This window comes from Manacus vitellinus, unplaced genomic scaffold (assembly GCF_001715985.3).
Source record: "Manacus vitellinus isolate BGI_N305 unplaced genomic scaffold, ASM171598v3 scaffold_2_pilon, whole genome shotgun sequence".
Classification (NCBI taxonomy): Eukaryota; Metazoa; Chordata; class Aves; order Passeriformes; family Pipridae; genus Manacus; species Manacus vitellinus.
The window spans coordinates 35,985,812-36,003,311 of record NW_021940208.1 but is presented as its reverse complement, the minus strand read 5'-3'; the positions used below and the strand labels follow the sequence as shown (position 1 = coordinate 36,003,311).

General features: G+C 35.4%; 1 protein-coding gene across 5 annotated transcripts in view; it reads right to left on the bottom strand.

Annotated features, from left to right (window-relative positions):
• The window catches only part of BORA (BORA aurora kinase A activator), a 32,854-nt gene extending 15,760 nt beyond the window's left edge, over positions 1 to 17,094 (bottom strand). For 4 of the 5 annotated variants that reach the window (XM_029960854.1, XM_029960853.1, XM_029960852.1 and 1 more), the window contains exons 1-11: positions 16,927 to 17,094; positions 15,803 to 15,909; positions 12,529 to 12,574; positions 11,241 to 11,322; positions 10,000 to 10,065; positions 9,184 to 9,240; positions 7,467 to 7,684; positions 6,124 to 6,277; positions 4,513 to 5,114; positions 3,981 to 4,112; positions 2,296 to 2,473 (exon numbers count right to left, since the gene is read on the bottom strand). In XM_029960854.1, coding sequence (XP_029816714.1) covers positions 2,296 to 2,473; positions 3,981 to 4,112; positions 4,513 to 5,114; positions 6,124 to 6,277; positions 7,467 to 7,684; positions 9,184 to 9,240; positions 10,000 to 10,065; positions 11,241 to 11,322; positions 12,529 to 12,574; positions 15,803 to 15,909; positions 16,927 to 17,082 — 1,798 coding nt within the window. In that variant the 5' untranslated portion in view covers positions 17,083 to 17,094. The remainder of the gene's footprint in view (positions 1 to 2,295; positions 2,474 to 3,980; positions 4,113 to 4,512; positions 5,115 to 6,123; positions 6,278 to 7,466; positions 7,685 to 9,183; positions 9,241 to 9,999; positions 10,066 to 11,240; positions 11,323 to 12,528; positions 12,575 to 15,802; positions 15,910 to 16,926) is intronic. The other variant, XM_029960855.1, reaches the window with a different exon arrangement.
• Positions 17,095 to 17,500: the final 406 nt, after the last annotated feature.

The window sequence follows — 17,500 nt, the reverse complement described above, 5'->3', positions numbered from 1 at the left end:
ACAGTACTATTTTTAGTAATCATAGTTGCAAAAATAAATCGTGTGTACAGTCCAGAAATCTGAAATTCCTCCTTTCAATTGATTATTGCTAAAGAAAACTGTCATGAGAAACAGAAAAGACACAAGGTCATACATAACTTATAAACCTTAGACAAGTTATGTCCTGCTTTTGAGTGACAAAACTTACAAGCTAAAGCTAAGAACATTTTGAAGGCTCTATTGTATAAGTTCACATACAATGAAGTATATTGTTCATTTCCTACTTTTAACAAAATCATCCCCTAAAAGTTACCAAGTCTGTGTATTTCCAGCTTTTAGTAGAGCACTGGTTGAAGATCATGAAATAGATAATTTAGGATGCTAGATTCAATTACTGTCAATCCAATATGCATTACAGAAATAGTGATTAAAGTGCTACAGAAGTAAATATAATGCACATCATGGTTGCTGGTTAGAAAACTAAAGTAAATTTTCTTATATTTATTTCTGCAATGTGAGAAGTAAAACCAAGTGCTGTGTATAGAAGCTTCCCTTTTTCTTAAGTATGTTTTTCAGAAAGCCTTCACTGGTGAATTATCAATGAAAATATTTCAAGAACTGTTCTATTCAAACAACACACGCAAGTCTCAGGTCTAACATGTTGATTTTAATGCCATGCAATTCTGCTCACAGAAGTTTTAAAAAAATGCTGTCTTTTGCCTTCAAATTTAGGTCTGACCAATGGTTTCAGGCTTAGTGTGCCAATAGCTACTCATCAGCCACCACCTATCACTTTGGTACAAGCTTTTCTGTGGGTTGTGGAATAGAACAGAAAGCAGCCATCCAGCACCCTGGGACTGAACATACTTGCTAAGACAGACTACTTCACCTGGAATACATATTAGAACGGACTTATGATTTTCATTAACCCAAAAAATTTACTCCAGAGCTCTACGTAAAAAGAGCTTGGAAATCTCAGTATTTCCCTTATCTCTTCTTCCTCTCTTAGTCACTAGAAGATTACCACATGGGGTTTTTTTTTCCCCATTCAGATTTATAAATGCCACAAGGTTCTTTTAAACAAATCCAATCAAATGTAACCAAATCTGATTGGATTAGACAAAGGGAGTTCTGGGATTCTAGACCCTCCTCAATTCATTACTTTAATCGTCGATGATTTTCTTGAAAGCATTGAGGGTTTGTTTATATTAATACTTTCTGAAATAAGTGGCATGCAAAAGTTAATTATATTTTTAAGGGTTTATATAAATATTTTGGTAATTTCTGTAAGCAACATAATAATACTGAGAATTCAACATAAGAGAGAAGTAAAAGTGTAATGGTTTACTTTGATAGAAGAAAGGCTGCACCATTCTCTTAGTGATGTACTGAGACAATTAATCTTAGTGCACCTTCTTGAGTTCCTTCCAAAGTGTACTGGAGCATCAATTTGGACACAAGTGTTCTTAGGAGACACTGGTGGAGTCAGGTGATCAGCTCCAAGGTTAGTACTAATACAATTACTAAAGCAACAACACTACAATTTAATTTTAAATAACCAATAATACATTTCACTCAAGTACATGGTAAATCTAACTGACAGGTAGGCAGCCTTCTGTCAAACCAAGCTAAAAGCTGTTCAGAGAACTGCTAAATAGCTGCTTTTGACATAAAGCTTATTTTGTATTACTAAAAGAACTAAACTTTGGGGTTTGCTCTCATCACACCCCCAGCAGTTCATTTCTGTTCAGTGACTCACTCTTGGTACCAGTGCTAGTATTCATGAAGCCACACAATAAATCTGACTGGGGACAAGCAATCCAAATCAAAATTAATATTCCTTTCCTTTTTCTCTCCCCCACAAAAAAAATGTCCCTCATGCTTTTAGGAGGGACAAATCTTAAAATGTAGCTGGTTTTGCAGTTACGTTTGTTCCTATGCAAGTTATCCTAGGTTTGCTCAATCTATAAAACACCCATCTGGAAGTTGAAGCTATGTCCAAACTTTCAAGGCAAGGCTCCTCATGGAATCTACCCTAATCACAGAAGGAACACAATTCTGAAAAAAAAGTATTGCTTCTCTGTACTAACTCTAGACACCTTAATTTTCAAAAAAGGATCACTTAATACCAATAAATTTGTTCATAAGACCTGAAAAATCCCACTTTATTTAAAAACTCCCTTAATATATAACAGACAATTTATTACATTTGCATTAACAAAGCAAAAAGCTAGGTATAATCCAGGTAACTGAGATCATATGTATAAAAATTTATTAGACAACACAACTTAAATTCTCCATCAGAAAACTACATACCAGTTTTGTGAAATCCCTGACCTTGATTTTCATTTTTATGTTTCCAAGCAGAAATGTTGCAAGTTGCATTTTTTCCAAATATTGTAGTATGTGTTTTTGCCTTTTGGAAACAGGATTGCATCTCTGGAGATTTTGCTCTCAGCAACTGATTGTCCTTATGGCTTAAAACAGAACACTCCTAGATCAATAAGGAAAAGTTAATTTTAAAACCATTTTCACAGAAATTCTCCATAAGAAATAAGATCCAAACCTACTATCTGCAAATTTCAAGTACAATAAGTACCTTAAGTACCGTCTCTCCCCTTCTGAAATGAGAAAGAAATGAAATAATACGTTTTCTCTGCACAGATCTTTGAAACATGCTGTCAGCAAAAACCACCTCCTTTCAGAGCTCACATGCTCTGAATGAGCCAGACTCTATTCTTTCTGCCAGCAGTGTCTGTGCTTTTTTATTTCCATTCTCTGGAGGTTCTCTCTCTTGTGAGAGTTGAATGAAGTACTTAATGCCTTCATACTTAAATACTAATCTGAAATGCAAAATTTGGCTTAGTCAGGATCTAGCAACTGAAAGACTAATAGTGGGAAAAGAAAGCTGCATAACATTGGTGAGTCCCTCTAGGTCAGGTTTGATACTATACAATTGTTTCTGGGAAGTACATTCACACATCTAATCCATGTCCAACAGGGTGACTGGGGCAAGACCTCAGAGTAGATGTATATTTTTAGATGTTAAAGATAAAATATCCATCTCCTTTTAATTTTGTAAGGGCACATTTATCCTAGTCTTAAATGAGCAGAGTTCAGAATTTGATGTCAATGGTCTGTAAGACACCATCAGTCTGTACTTCACCTCGGCAGAGAGTTGGCTATTAGCATGTCAGATACAGAAGTGAAGTCAGGGCTGAATGGGCCTACTTGAGGATTTTTTTATAATTTGGTACTACGGGTCAGTATTGTCTGCCCTTCAAGCACTGTAAACACCACTAAGTCGCAGACTATAAACTACTAAGTTTGTAAGACCATAATACCGTAATTACTAAGTGAGAGGAGATGATCTTTGCTCTCTTCTCCAAGGAAAACAGCCTTGCTTCCAATTCTCTACAAGAAGCAGAACTCCTTCCGATCAGTCACAATATTATTGGTTTAGGAGTCTTGCTAGATATGTATTGTCTTTTGTAATGTTTTTTTCAGATAGGTAATCAAAGCACTTGTACTGTACCCAAGCAGGAAGTTCCCCACCAAGTCAGCATGCTAGGTATGGTCTAAGAAACTTACTAATGAGTTTATGAAAATCAGCAGCGGACGATTTTCCCCAAAAAATGTCCTTCTCCACAGGCACACATTTAGAAATTTAGCAATAAAAGAAAGCAGCAAGAACAACAGAAACAAAAGTAAGAGACAGACTCCAATACATCTGAAGCCTCACAACTACCATTCACATATGTACCTCAGTTTCCTCTGAAAAAACCTGCCTTTGTCTTAAAACACATTAATTTTATTGCCACCTTAAGATAATTTTTCCTGCGTTTATTCTCCATTTTCGACATACTTGAAATGACACTACATTAACATCTTTAATATCACCTCACTGTCTCGCCCCTCAGGCTACCTGGAACCAAACAAAATGGGGAATGGATGCTTTAGATGGGAAGCCTCTCACTTTTGTATCACAATTTAACTCCTACCTTTGTTCTAAGCATCTGAGATTTATTCTGAAAAACTACAGTATTCACATCATTTTCTCTGCAGCTGTTTTCAGTCCCCGCAGTATCCATAATGCTGTTTCCATAAGTCTGTGTGTTGTAACCACTGTCCACCTGAAATCAAGAAGCAGGGCTTGAAAAATGTACTGTAATTGTAATACCAATAAATCCCTCGGATACTTGATATGATTTTCATTTGATTAACAGAACTTAATCCAACAAACCAACTACAATCAGTTAACAACAAAAGCAAATTGTAAGCAGGTTTGTCAGAATTAGCTTGGATTATGTTAAATGCATTGCTGTACAGAGCAACACAAAAATAATTTGTAATTGCTATGCTAACTCCACCGAGAGCAAAGACGGGATGGGAGGGAAGCGATAAAAGTCATGATACCACCAGCATGCCACAACCAATACAAGAAAATAATAATTACTTCCAGAATAATATATGTATTCAAAGTTATTATGTCCGGTTCAGTTTCAGAGAAGCAAAAAAAAATTTTATTTTTACCTGAATACTACTGTTGTCACAAGGAATTGCACTGCTTTCAGCAAGAGGTGACATGCACATCCGAGAGCTTTCAATACTGAAAGTAATGCCTGTCATAAAGCTGGTCATTGGTGTATTGCTATTGCCAATTGTTTCTTTTATCCAAGTGTTTTCCTCTGACACTTCAGCTGCATCAGCCATATCTACAGTATTATTTTCTTTTAAGCCTTCTATATCCTGAAATGATGACAACCTTTGATGACAAGATTCTGAGTGATCTGGTGCAATAGACACAGTTGCTACCACAAGACGTGTACCATGTGCAAAAGTATCACTGTCTTCCTGACATAAGTTTATTCCATTATCCATTTCTGGGAACCGAGCTTCTGCTGGAGAAGCATTTTCCTTGTCTTCCTCATCCTCATCATGAGTCTCAACTGCAATTGGTATTCTAATGACAGAAGTCTGATACTGGGCAGTCCCTCTACAAGCTCCAAGCCTCATAGGAGAGCAATTTTTAATTGGAGAACAACCATCTATGTAAGGACTTCTTGTACTTGGCGGTGTCATTCTATTCGAGGAAGAAGGAATATCTGGAGAACGAAATGTAAATTTTCTTTGGTCTGTAAAAAAACCAACAAAGCTAAATTCCACATAATAGCTAATAGAAGAAATTCATCATCCTCAAGGGCCAACTAAATAGCATTTCACTGACCTCAATCTCCCAACCAAATCAAACAAACAACCCCAAACAAACCAGCAGCACATACTAACTATCATGGTAAAGGCAAGTTTCTTTCCCATTTTTACCACCAAATTTGTTTTCTGTGACATGGTTTACTGCACTGGAGACCTTCTATTTTCAAATAGCAATACTACACAGTATTCAAAGGAAAGTGTGTGAAGGCTGGTTCTGTGGGTTTTTCCCAAACAAGTATCAATACATATATTCTATAGGTATTTAATTTTTGGCAGCAATAAAGTTTAAGATGATCAAACAAGTGAGAAAACACATATGCAATCTCCACATATAATGGTGTTAAATACCACAAGGCTCATAACATCAAAATCACGCATAAACGTGGTGTTAAAGCCTTTCCAGGTTAGGGACACAGCATGAAATACTGACATTTTCTAGAGCAACAAAGACACAAAATGTTTGTGACTTCTTCACTCATCAGTTTCATTTCAAATAATCTTCATGATTGCATGATTTGAAAACTCAATCTAAACATTCTTTGTCCATTGACATTAAAATGCTTCAGGTTGGGCCAAATCAGAATTGTGACCTGACAGTTCAGACATGTGGCTTTAAACTCCCTCCCACACTAGATTAACCCTTCTAACTTTTTTCACTCTTCTAAGGTCTCAATGTCTGCTTCTAAAAATTTTCCCTAGTTGATTTTTTGTAAGCATATACATTTCACTGTCTCACATATTTCACTGCTAAACAGTAAACGTGTCATATAGGAGGAGACTGCTGGTCTGCCAAGCATAATAACTTGTCTCCTAACAGAAATGGGTTCCCCTAAGAATTCAGCAGTTTTTATAACAAAACACTTTTATAATAAAAAAATTTTAAAATAAAAATATATGACTCAAGAAAGAACAACATATACAATTAAACCATACCTGAGAGTGGTGTTTTTCTTATGTGAAAAGCAATTGGTGAAAAAGTAGGAGAACCAGTACGTGCAGGAGACCCCTCTGAAAATGTGGGACTGGTTATACTTCCCAGACTGTAAGCTCTTGTTCCTCCCTGAATAGGACTTGAAGAAAACTGGCCCTTCAGGGAAAAAAAAAAATAAAAAAATCAAAACCACACAGCATATTTTCATAACATTAACTTTGGCTAATATGTATATATAAAAAGTGTTCCAGAGTGTTCTAATTTAAAAGTTTAATATGCCAGCACTGAGAAAGACTAATCCTCTACAGTGACAATCTCTATCATTAGTTTAGCTTAAATATTTCAGTGCAGCTCTTTACCTGCACCTTATGCCTCCACACAGGAGAAGACAGCAATGGACTCAAACTGTCACATAATACCAACTAGGCCTACTACATCCATTAGATTTAAGAACTCTGAGAAACTTAAACAGAGAATTAATGCTATCTGTGTATCTAGTCAAGTATCTGATCTAAATTTCTTGCTCATATCAATGCTGATGAAAGTCAGCCACTATCTATATTTTAATGTAATCCATATTTTCTGAATTACTTACTTCAGCAGCAGGCAAAACAGGAAACTATTTCTCCTTAAGAAAAGAGCATTATACTGCAAGAATGTGACTACTATTCTGTTATAGGAATTCTTTACAAGGTTACCATAGTAAACTTTTTTTTAAGCCACACTATTCCTAGGGTAGTTTTTTTCCATGCACTTCAGCCACCATATCACCTAAACCAGTTTCGCTGTGCTATGTCCACCCAGGAATAAGGTTTACTTTGTTTCAATTAAAGAACAGTCATTATGTTCTGTGTTCTAATAAATGTCTATTCATCTGAAAACTCTGGTCAATGGAAAAGGAAAAAAGTACATTTAGCCCTGCATTCAAAGATTCACATTAATGTCTTCCACTATAAATGAGTTTATGAGCTATCAGGGAAATAATTATATCATAAGTTCATATCAACTGGTATTTTAGAGAGTAGTTCATGCATTTAAACAGGACTTTTTTTGTATACACATTTTATGAAGAATAGGTTTCAACATGCTTTCAGCAAGTCTTTTGCATGTTTTAATTTCTACTTCCATTTCATAACACTAGAAAATAATTCCTTCTATACAAAAGAATAGCAGCACAACAAAATAATTTGATAAAATAAAAAGTCAGTAATATATTCTTTTAATACTTTTAGTTCACACATTTTTTTCTGAATTTGGAAAAAAAAAAAACAAACCACCATCCTTAAGTCTAGCACCTACTCCTTCATAAAGCACAACCCATCCAGCCCACGAAACAGCCACTTACTGAACTAGATGTGTCCAGAGGGCTTCTGCACCGGACTGGAGATAATTCTATTGAACAAAGCACTCCAAGTGGCTGACTACTGCATGGACTATGCAGAGAAGGGGACAAACATGCAGATACACTTCCATTTTCTTCTAAAAACAGCTTTCTTCTGAGTGATGAAGAGCTTAGATTTTCCTGAGACTGATCTGCAAATTCTTCAGTTCTAAAATATTCACCTAGAAATCGCAGGAAAAAGTTGTTTCCAATAAGAATGCAGAAAAAAAAAATCTTACTACAGAGAGATATATAACTAAATTAAAGCATTTAATCCAATTGATCAATGCAGCAAATCATTAATCTAATTAGGCACCTATCCCAAAGGATTGCTTGTTGCCACTACAAAAAGTCCACTCTGTCCACAAAGGTTCCACTTCTGCTTATCATCGCTTAATACTAGGGTCTGAATTAAAAAAAAAAAGTATATATATAGGCTAGCATCTACTTACTGGTCTTTTCCCAATTCCTCACATCTGAGTTGCAAAAGTGCAAAAGTGATTATTTTACTACCCAAGAAAAACTAAACTAACTGGATATTCCTTGTAGAAGAAATTTTTAATGAACTCAAAAATTATGAGTTGATGGAAGCATTTGTTAAGACAAAAAACAAAGGCAATAATATGGTATTGCTTTTCTGTTTTAATTTTGATGACCCACAGTCAGGGTTGTGAAATTCAATACTGGGATAGCTGCACGCAGACGAAACCCTCTGAGCTGGTTGTACCCACTGTTCCCACATGAGCAGTAAGAACAGGCCTTTCCAGCCTGAGAAGCTTGAGAAGGTGGCAGCAATTGCTTGACGTAGCATTTATAATCAGAGAGTTAATGTGGACTGTTGCCTCTGTTGCATCCTCACTCAACAGTCATGGCTTTTTTGCTATCACATAACTTCTAGTCACCACCATGGTTTCAGTTAAATTAAAGGCAGGGTTACAGCAAAGCTTTACTTAAGGTAAGGTTGGGCTATGAGTCTCACAACCAGTCATCTGTAAGGCAAACAGCTCTGCTGAGTTAAGTAACTGCTCTGTTTGGGGGAGGCAATAGTTATCTTCTGCTTACTACCTTTTATGCATTTGTTAACTGTTAATCAATTTCACAGAATCATAGAATATCCTGAGTTGGAAGGGACCCACAAGGATCATCAAGTCCAACTCCTGGTCCTGCACAGGACCATCCCCAAGAGTCACACCATGTCCCTGAAAGTACCATCCAAACACTTCTTGAACTCTGGTAGGCTTGGTGCTGTGACCACTTCCCTAGGGAGCCTTCTCCAGTGCCCAACCATCCTCTGGGTAAAGAACCTTTTTCTAATATCCAATCTAAACCTCCCCTGACAAAACTTAGGGCATTCCCTCAGGTCCTGTCACTGGTCATCGCAGGGAAGAGATCAGTGCCTGCCCCTCTGCTTCCCTTTATGACGAAGCTGTATACTGCAATGAGGTCTCCCCTCAGTATCCTCCAGGCTGAACAATTTCCAGTTGTCCTCCATATCCCTCCTTTTCTGTCTTTACGTCCACACTCAAATCATATCATTTAAGTCATGTCCTGTGCAACACACACTGTCCATTTAGAACACATACTTAAAACTTGTTCATTCATTTGGTTCTCAGTATTTCATAAGACAAAAACACCCAGCAAACATTTAGACATTCATAAATACAGATATTGCATGACATACCTAGTATTTTCTCTAAATTAATATCCACTGGCAAAGACAGTACTGTCTGACAAGCAGCTGCAATGAATAAAACCAACAAAATTAGCTTAGTGACCTTTTACTAAAACTGTAGACAAACATTCACTTTCAAATCGCACCACAATTGAGCTATTTAAATTACAGCTGCAATAAGGAAAAGTGTTAATTAAAGCTGTGATTCTGATTTGACAACACTATATGCAGCACATTAGGCCTAGAGATAAAAAACCCAGGAGTTGTAAGAATGCCTCTCTAGAGGCTTTTATGTTAACTGAGGAAAGAGGTCTCTGAAGAAAGGAAGGATTCAAAAGGAAATGAGAGAAAAATCATCAAATTACCCTGGGGAAAAACACTACCTATTTATCTAAAATGATATAGTTTAAAAGATGTATTAAGATTTCTGCTATTTGTTTGGCATAGAAAATAATCAAGATTCTCTAACCCTTAACAATCCAACACATTACAGGTTTCTTGAAACTGTAATTTACCCACAAACCTGAGGTTTATATTCACCTCTAAATTCAGAAAAAGTGCATACACTGAGCTGGAAAAAATGCACCCCACAGTCTTACAGGGGACTTCATTTTTTACTTCAGAAAAAATACCAGAGAGTATAACAGAATTAAATTACTATGAGAAATGGACATTAAAATTAATAGTACCATTCAGTTCAAGAAAAACTATTTCTAGAGGAATATTAACAAACAAATAATTCCCCTTTTAAATTAAACAGCCATTTAAAATGGGTTATTTTGCTTCAGAGAAAGCCTGTAATTTCAGACATTGCCTTTTACTCACCATTGCTCTTTCCAGGCTGCAAGCTTAGCTGTCTTCCAATTGGAGAAATGTTATTTAGATCAATGGCTGTAAACCACAGAAGAACTTAAATTTAAGCATGCATTGCATATAGAGTTAAAATATTTAATACAACTAAAGAAAATTTTTGCCTCAAAGTTTGGAAGAGATTAAAAAGGAGTACTGAAAAAATGTTACCATTATAGCTGATTAAGAGAATTTCAGCACCTTTCTATTCAAACAAAGCATAGTGAAATACCATCAGCGTTGATCAGACCTTTGTCTCCTGCAGCCTTCTCTACATTAGAGATTTAAAACAAACTAGTTTACACTTAGCTAAACAGGCTGTGTTCAAGTAGAACACATTTCTATAAAATCACTCAGTCTGGACTTGAGGTGAAGAAATATTTCAGGTTTTTTATACAGCTAAAGAACACATTAGACCATCTTCCTTTACCGCTCACTTTTCCAGATCTCAGATTGTGGCTCATGTTATCTGCTCAAAAAATGATGATCTTACAACTCACAATTAAAAATACACTATCAACAAGCTGCATCTCCTTGATAAAAACCATTTAAGTTTAGCCTTTTCCAAATCTTGAAAAATCACCACTTATTTAAGAATTTCCTACCCAACAATACTTTATATCTGACATTTGTCCAGCTTGTAGTCCATTTACTATGTATTCTGCTGGTTATATATAAACTTCAGTAACAATAGCATTAAGAATAAAATCTCACATGGGCATAACCATAATGAACTTAGGAAACCCAGGAGCAGTGACTATGAGTTAGCACGACACTAAGACGACAACAGGTCTTAGCAACAACGGCAAGGGTAAAAAAATATGGAACTCCATTTCCCATATGCTTATATGGTGAGGAAAGCAGTCAGAATAAGGAGGACATGCAAATATCAGAAATAAAAAGCAAAGTAGAACATTTGGCTATTACCAGTATCAACACTGCAATTCTGTATGCAAATTAAATTAGTTTAAAAAAAGTTTATTAAAGTAAAAAGATTTAAGAACAAGAACCAAAAATAATAAAAAGGAAAAACTATACAAGACTTGATTAATAAATAATTCTTAAAGAGAGCACTTGGAAAGAACAGCTGAAAATCTATCAGTTGTGCCATATTTTATCACCAGTTCTTAAAATTTAAATTAAGATTGAAACAAATTATGCTTGATAATTTCTCCAAAAGCTAAACTATTTTGGACAGACACACAAAAGCAACTTACATTTAGTTGAATTAAATTGAGAAACTTGTTTGCCTTCATGTTCAATCCAAGGAGAAGGAACTATGAGCCTTTTTGTGAAAAACTAGAGCAGAATAAAAATAAGCATCTCAGCACTTTTAAAAAGTTGGTGATTCTCAACTTAAATTTAGATCAGTACCTTGAACGAGAAAAACTGCAGAACTTATTTCATTATTTCAGGCCCAGAGAGATTAAAAAAAAAAATAAGTTGAAGATCCCCATATTCTTTATGACACATAGCACCGCAGATCTTTCACAGTGAAAACTGAAGAAAAGTTTCATTTAATAATTACTCATTTAAAAATTTGAACTGCCACTGCCTCACTAATTGCACAGTAGTTTAAAATAATTCTTTACAAATTTTCAGTTTGTCAAGTTGTATTTTGACAATTGAGCTATTTCACAGAAGTGATAAAGAGACACTGCAGCAAAAGTGATAAACCAAGGCTTTTTGGCAACATTATTAATGTATTTGGCTAAATTGGTTAGCAGTGAAACATCTATGAGTTACTGGCATTTCAGTCTTTTTCTTTGAACCAGAAATTGTATCTATCATCACAGCTGCACTATGGAACACCCTGATGCTGAGGAGATGAACACTATTACATAGCTTCAAGAAACACATGGCAAATCTTGTTTTCACAATAAATGCAAGACTCAAAGTAAAAGAAAAAAACTCAGCTTGAAACACAACTATTAAAGATGTAATTTTTATTAGAGACATGGTTTCAAGCTGTTCAGCTGCAGAATCTATTAGGTTATACCTCACAAAGACTTGTCTTTCTCTGCTGTACAAACGGCTAGTAAAAAATAAAACGAAAAAAGGATGGAAATATATACAAGCTACGACAATAAAGTTGTACATCCAACTAAGATGTACATCCAACTAAGAACTAGACTTTGGAAGGAACAAAAGAAATCACAAAATTCTGCAATATTTTTAAAAATGCAATAAACCACTAATGGCTACTGTAAATCCCCAAATGCTCAATCATTATTTGTAACCTGAAGTTAACTATTTATAAGTTAGCTTACAGCTACACTCGCCAAGCTACAGGAAAGAAAAAAAATCTGTTGTTTTGTCCTACAGGTGTGTGAAAAAAGATGGGAAGAAAAAGAACATGTGGATTCCAACTACAATGGATGAGGATGCGAAATCACTTTATTACTGAAATATAACAGGCTTTTGAGTTTTGAAATCCTATAATACATGTGGACCTTTTTTTGGACAAAAAACAAAACAATATTTGATAGCACAAAGTTTTATTACCTCCTCAATAGCTTTTTGCCTTCTGTCTTCTGTCTCCTTATCAATTCTAAGTAACAAATGAAAGACAACTCAATTATCAAAACCATCACATAAGTAAGAAAAAATGTAAAGTCCAACCGTATAATAATTTATAGATGCTCAAGAGGAACTTTATAAATGAAATTGCACTAAACCCTAAATCGTAAGATTGTTTTTACTGTTATGCACAATCATTTTATACTATAAATTTAGAAATATAAATGCAATTTTCGGTTCAGTTCATTTGAAAAAGATCTGTACTATTTATAAGTACACATTTGCAAATCATCTATTTACTCCTTGTATCAGCAAGTCTAGACAAAAACTCAGTCACTTCTGATCTTCCAAAATTATGTCATATGAATAGATTTTACTATTAGTTACAGTGAGATTAGTCTTACACTATAAAACCAGGCAGAATAAAAAACTGGGCTACAAGGAATTGAAGGGCAACTGAAGACACTCCTGGAATTTGCAAACTCAAATTCCTGACGCAGCCCACTTTCCCAGCAGAGTTCTCTCTGCCAAATAGATAGTCTGCCTTATTTTCTTCAGTTTAGAATATAACGTCATATTTCAGTTTCTAACAATGAACACATTCTCTTATGCAGCTTTTAACCTGTCTTTTAAAAAAAAATATTGTAGTTACTTCAGCCATGATGTGCGAGATTCTATATTTATATTTCCTCTAATGGTCACCTCCTAGTCTCACTCAGTTACTACTATGGAATTTATGGTAAAATTTTTTGAAGCTTACAAATGTCCCTCATAGTCTTAGCTGAATTGCATAATGGTTTCATATGCAGATAGTATACTTGAATTAGCCTTGAATAATTTTAGAAATCAGTCAGACAACACAACATTATTAGCTACGCAAACACACACAGATGTGCCTAATACATAAATTCTCTTTCACAGTTCATTCTTTCATGCTTATCACACTTTGAATGTATCTAAAATGCTTGGGCACACCATCTTCAAGTATGTCTGCCAAGATGATGCTAAAGTGACAGTTCTATGAAGATACTTGCACAAATTTCAGTTACTATACCAAAAAAGAATAAGCACACAATCACTGTATATTTATGCATAGTGGATGACAAGTAATAAGCAAACAGAGGAACTGGGAAAACAGCTCCCACTAAAAGTGCTGGTTAGTGCAAAAGAGGACCTTTTTTCTTCAGTGCATAACTCCAGGAAAATAACAAAGTGAAAATGTCATATGTATTTAACAAGAATAAAACCAAGCCAGTCTTGTATGCAAATTCAAGCAACACAGCACTTGCAACTGTGGCACAAAGTATGCACGATGCAGAAAGACATCTTTTAATAATTAACGAATAATAGCATAGCATCCAATTTAGAAACATTCAACTTCTATCAGTAGAAATAAAAAAGGAAGGGGAAAGTTTGTGGACAAGATTGTGTCAATGTGTCTGCTCAGCTATTGACAGACTATTTTTCACCAACAAGTCTGCCAGAAAAGTATTCTCCTAAACATCTTATAAGCAGTTTAATAAACTGGAAACAGTAACACTACACAAAATCAAGTCTATATGTGTTCCACAGTCAGACTTTTCCAAGGTTTTACACTGTGCTGCTCCTAAGACTGTTTTACTGTATTATAGAGATTTCACAGTTTGAAATAGTTATACGTGGAATTACCTATGCTTGTGGTTGTTTTCAATTAATTCAGAAAATTACTTGATAACAAGCATTATAAATTAATTACTCTTTTAACAAGAGTATATAGTGCATGTAACATTATGCATGGGCTTCAAAAACTCAATTCTTTTATCATGAACTTTCAACATCAAGAGCTGTATTTATGACACTTTTGTTTCCATAAAACTGTATTTATGAAATCTAAATTAAGTTTTTACACAAAATCCTACACACACACACACACACTCATATATGTATTTAACCATGTACAGCTTGCAGCCATCAGAAATAACAACCTCCATCTGTACCACACTGAAACATGCAAGCATGGACACAGCAAATCTACACATAGTCAAACCAGCCTCTTTCTAGTCAGAGGAAATGACTTAAAAAAAAAAAAAAGTCACAGTGGGTATGAAACAGTGGGACAGACTAAAAGGACCCACTGAGACAACACATCTGTAGGCCATGTCACCTAAACCATCCCGTTTCTGTGTGTCCAAATAGGCTTCCAGAAACAGTGTAATCGACTCCCTAAAAAACATAGGGCTTAAGGCTTTATAACATATAAAAAGCATTAGAGTCTGAAACCTACTGGCTGCTAGAGGAAGGCCAGGAAAGGCCAGGCTATTAAGAACAAAAATATTGACATTAGGACATGGTGATTCACAGATATAGCTGAGGACAGTTATATTCCTTCTACAGCTTCTCTTATTCAAAAAGAGAGATGCAGGTTCAATCAGACACTAAGAACAGTAAGTCTATTTCACTGTATTTTTTAGGAGGAGGGTGTTGAAACACTGGAACAGGTTGCTTGGAGAGGAGTTAGACGCCCCTTAGATCTGAGCGACCTGATCTAGACAGGACGGAAGATTGGTTTATTATCCTATTACTATGATGCTTCATGCCACGAGATGCAATTTTTTGTGGAATTTTTATCTGAAAAAGATACAGGAGTGTCTACAGGGTTCACCACTATGGCCTCCCTTGACTACCTTCACTTGACATGTTGTTCTGTACTACTGGTATGTAAATTAACCTCAAGATAAGCTCCAAATACCAAGCCTATTTTACCTACTCATTTTCCCCACGAAAATTATTTTCAGAGAAAGGGAAAAGTTGAGATAAGGTTCCCAAACTACTTCAAGTAACTAGCATTGTCCCCCCTCCTTCATGTTAAGTCTAATCTATACCTTTGAAAGGGAGTGCTGGCTTCCCTAGGTATCTTTCCCAGCTCTACCCTTCTGCAGGAGGAATACTCAGAGAAGATAAACTGTGTTGTAACAAGGAACAGAAGAGGTAGCCTGGTAACAATCACCGGCAAGATATTTTCTTGCTTCCATTGACTCCTTTTATCTGACTGTCTTCCAAACTGTAATCAGAGTGGATCAGCGGTTCTTAACATCGAAAAGAAGGAACAGCAAGGAAGCCTCATTTAAATATTATATCCACATCACAGACGTGTAAAAATTTATGTTAAAACATTTCAATAAAAAGTCTTTAATGCTATGCTGAAATGTTAATAAAGCAAAAGAAGAGTGTTCTAGTACTAATGCTAAGTTAACTGCATAAAAACTGATTGCAAAGTTACCTAGCATGGCTCAAATACATTGCTTGGCGTCGAACATCTTCTGAGTCGATTTCCACAGGATTTATCAGAGCAAGCTGATCAATAGACCATCTAAATTTTCCTGGTGTCTGAAAAAAAAAGAAACAGGCATCTTAATGCTTACTATTCTAAAAAGATAAAAATAGAACTACAGGACTAATCTCAGTGGAACAACGCAATCACTGCTCCCATATAGTTTCGGACAATCAAAAGAGTTTCTATTTAAATTATCTACTTTTAAAAGAAAATTATTAAGTCAGTCAAGCTTCTTACTCTGGTAGTGGTATTACAGTGATTTACAAGATAATATTAAATGGAAAGTTATAGCTAATATTTACAAACTGAGGTGTCAGTTTCTTCTCAATATCTGAGGATAGATCTACTAAAGATACATAACTTGGGATAAAATTTAGTCGGTTTTAGATTGCCACAATCCAAATTGTAGTTCCATGAACACCCAGTGTCTGTACCTAAACCATGTTATCCAATAAAAGAGAAGTCTTCCTTTCACCTCCCATGTCAAAGACTGAAGAGTTGCAACCTCATATGCATCTTGCAAAGTCCCTCTCATAATGCCGTGAATAGTGCACAACAAAACCCAAGTCAGAAATAAAGCAGCTTCACTCCTTTATTTAACAATTAGCAAGAACTGTTCAAATACATTTGAAAAATTATCTACCAAGTCTTTTTAGTTTCATTAGTACGGTATCTTCTCTACTGCTTACCAGCAAATAATTTCAACTGAAAACCAAAATGTAATTTGCAACAACAAGTTATATATACACAAAATCAATAATTTGAATGCATAAACAGCTCATAGCAGAAATGCAACTAAGTTTTATTATTTAGGAACTGGGGCTTTTTTAGCACTCAATCACTTAATATCTAAGGACTAAATTAGATAAATTTAGAAAGGTAGGAAGACTAAGCAACAATGTTAGTATTAAAAGCAGCATATTTCTGTAAAGAGAAGAAACTCCAAACGCTACCAGAATTCTTCGGCTTAGTATATACATTAAAGTACACTAAAAAAATATCCTTTTAAATGCATTTGAAAATATTAACGTTCCACGTATATACTTAAACAACTAAAGACTAGATCTTACTGATGAGGACTTTGTTGACTTAAAGACTGAAGGACTGGAGACAATCTGCTCCTGAAGAGTGTAATAATCACTGGGACTTTCAAATGGATTCAGGATTGCAACTCGTCCTGGAGTTTCTGGTGCTATCTGCATTTTACCTTCTTCTGTATCACCCATAACACTAAGCTACACCTGAAAAAAAGAGAGGGAGATGAAAAATTAAGGGAAATAATGAAACCATAATTTTGACATTTTAGGGTCATGTTGAAGGCTTTAGGAAGAGACAATCAATTGTTTTAAGGTGCCAGAAGCATTTAAAGGACTAAAAAAACCGAAGTTAGCTTTGGCTTGGACCTACCGGCATAAAGCCGATAAATCAGGCTGCTATAAACAATTAAAAATAAACAGAACCTAAAAAAACGAGACAAGAAAGGGCATGGAAAAGGGAATTAAAACAAACAAACAAACACCAAAATAACAAGTAACCAACAAAACCACCCACGAACAACCACTAGAAGAAACAGAACGGTCAGGAAGCCAAACACGCTCCTGGAGGGCAGCTCACGCACCAAGTGCGGGCACTCAGGGGCTTCGG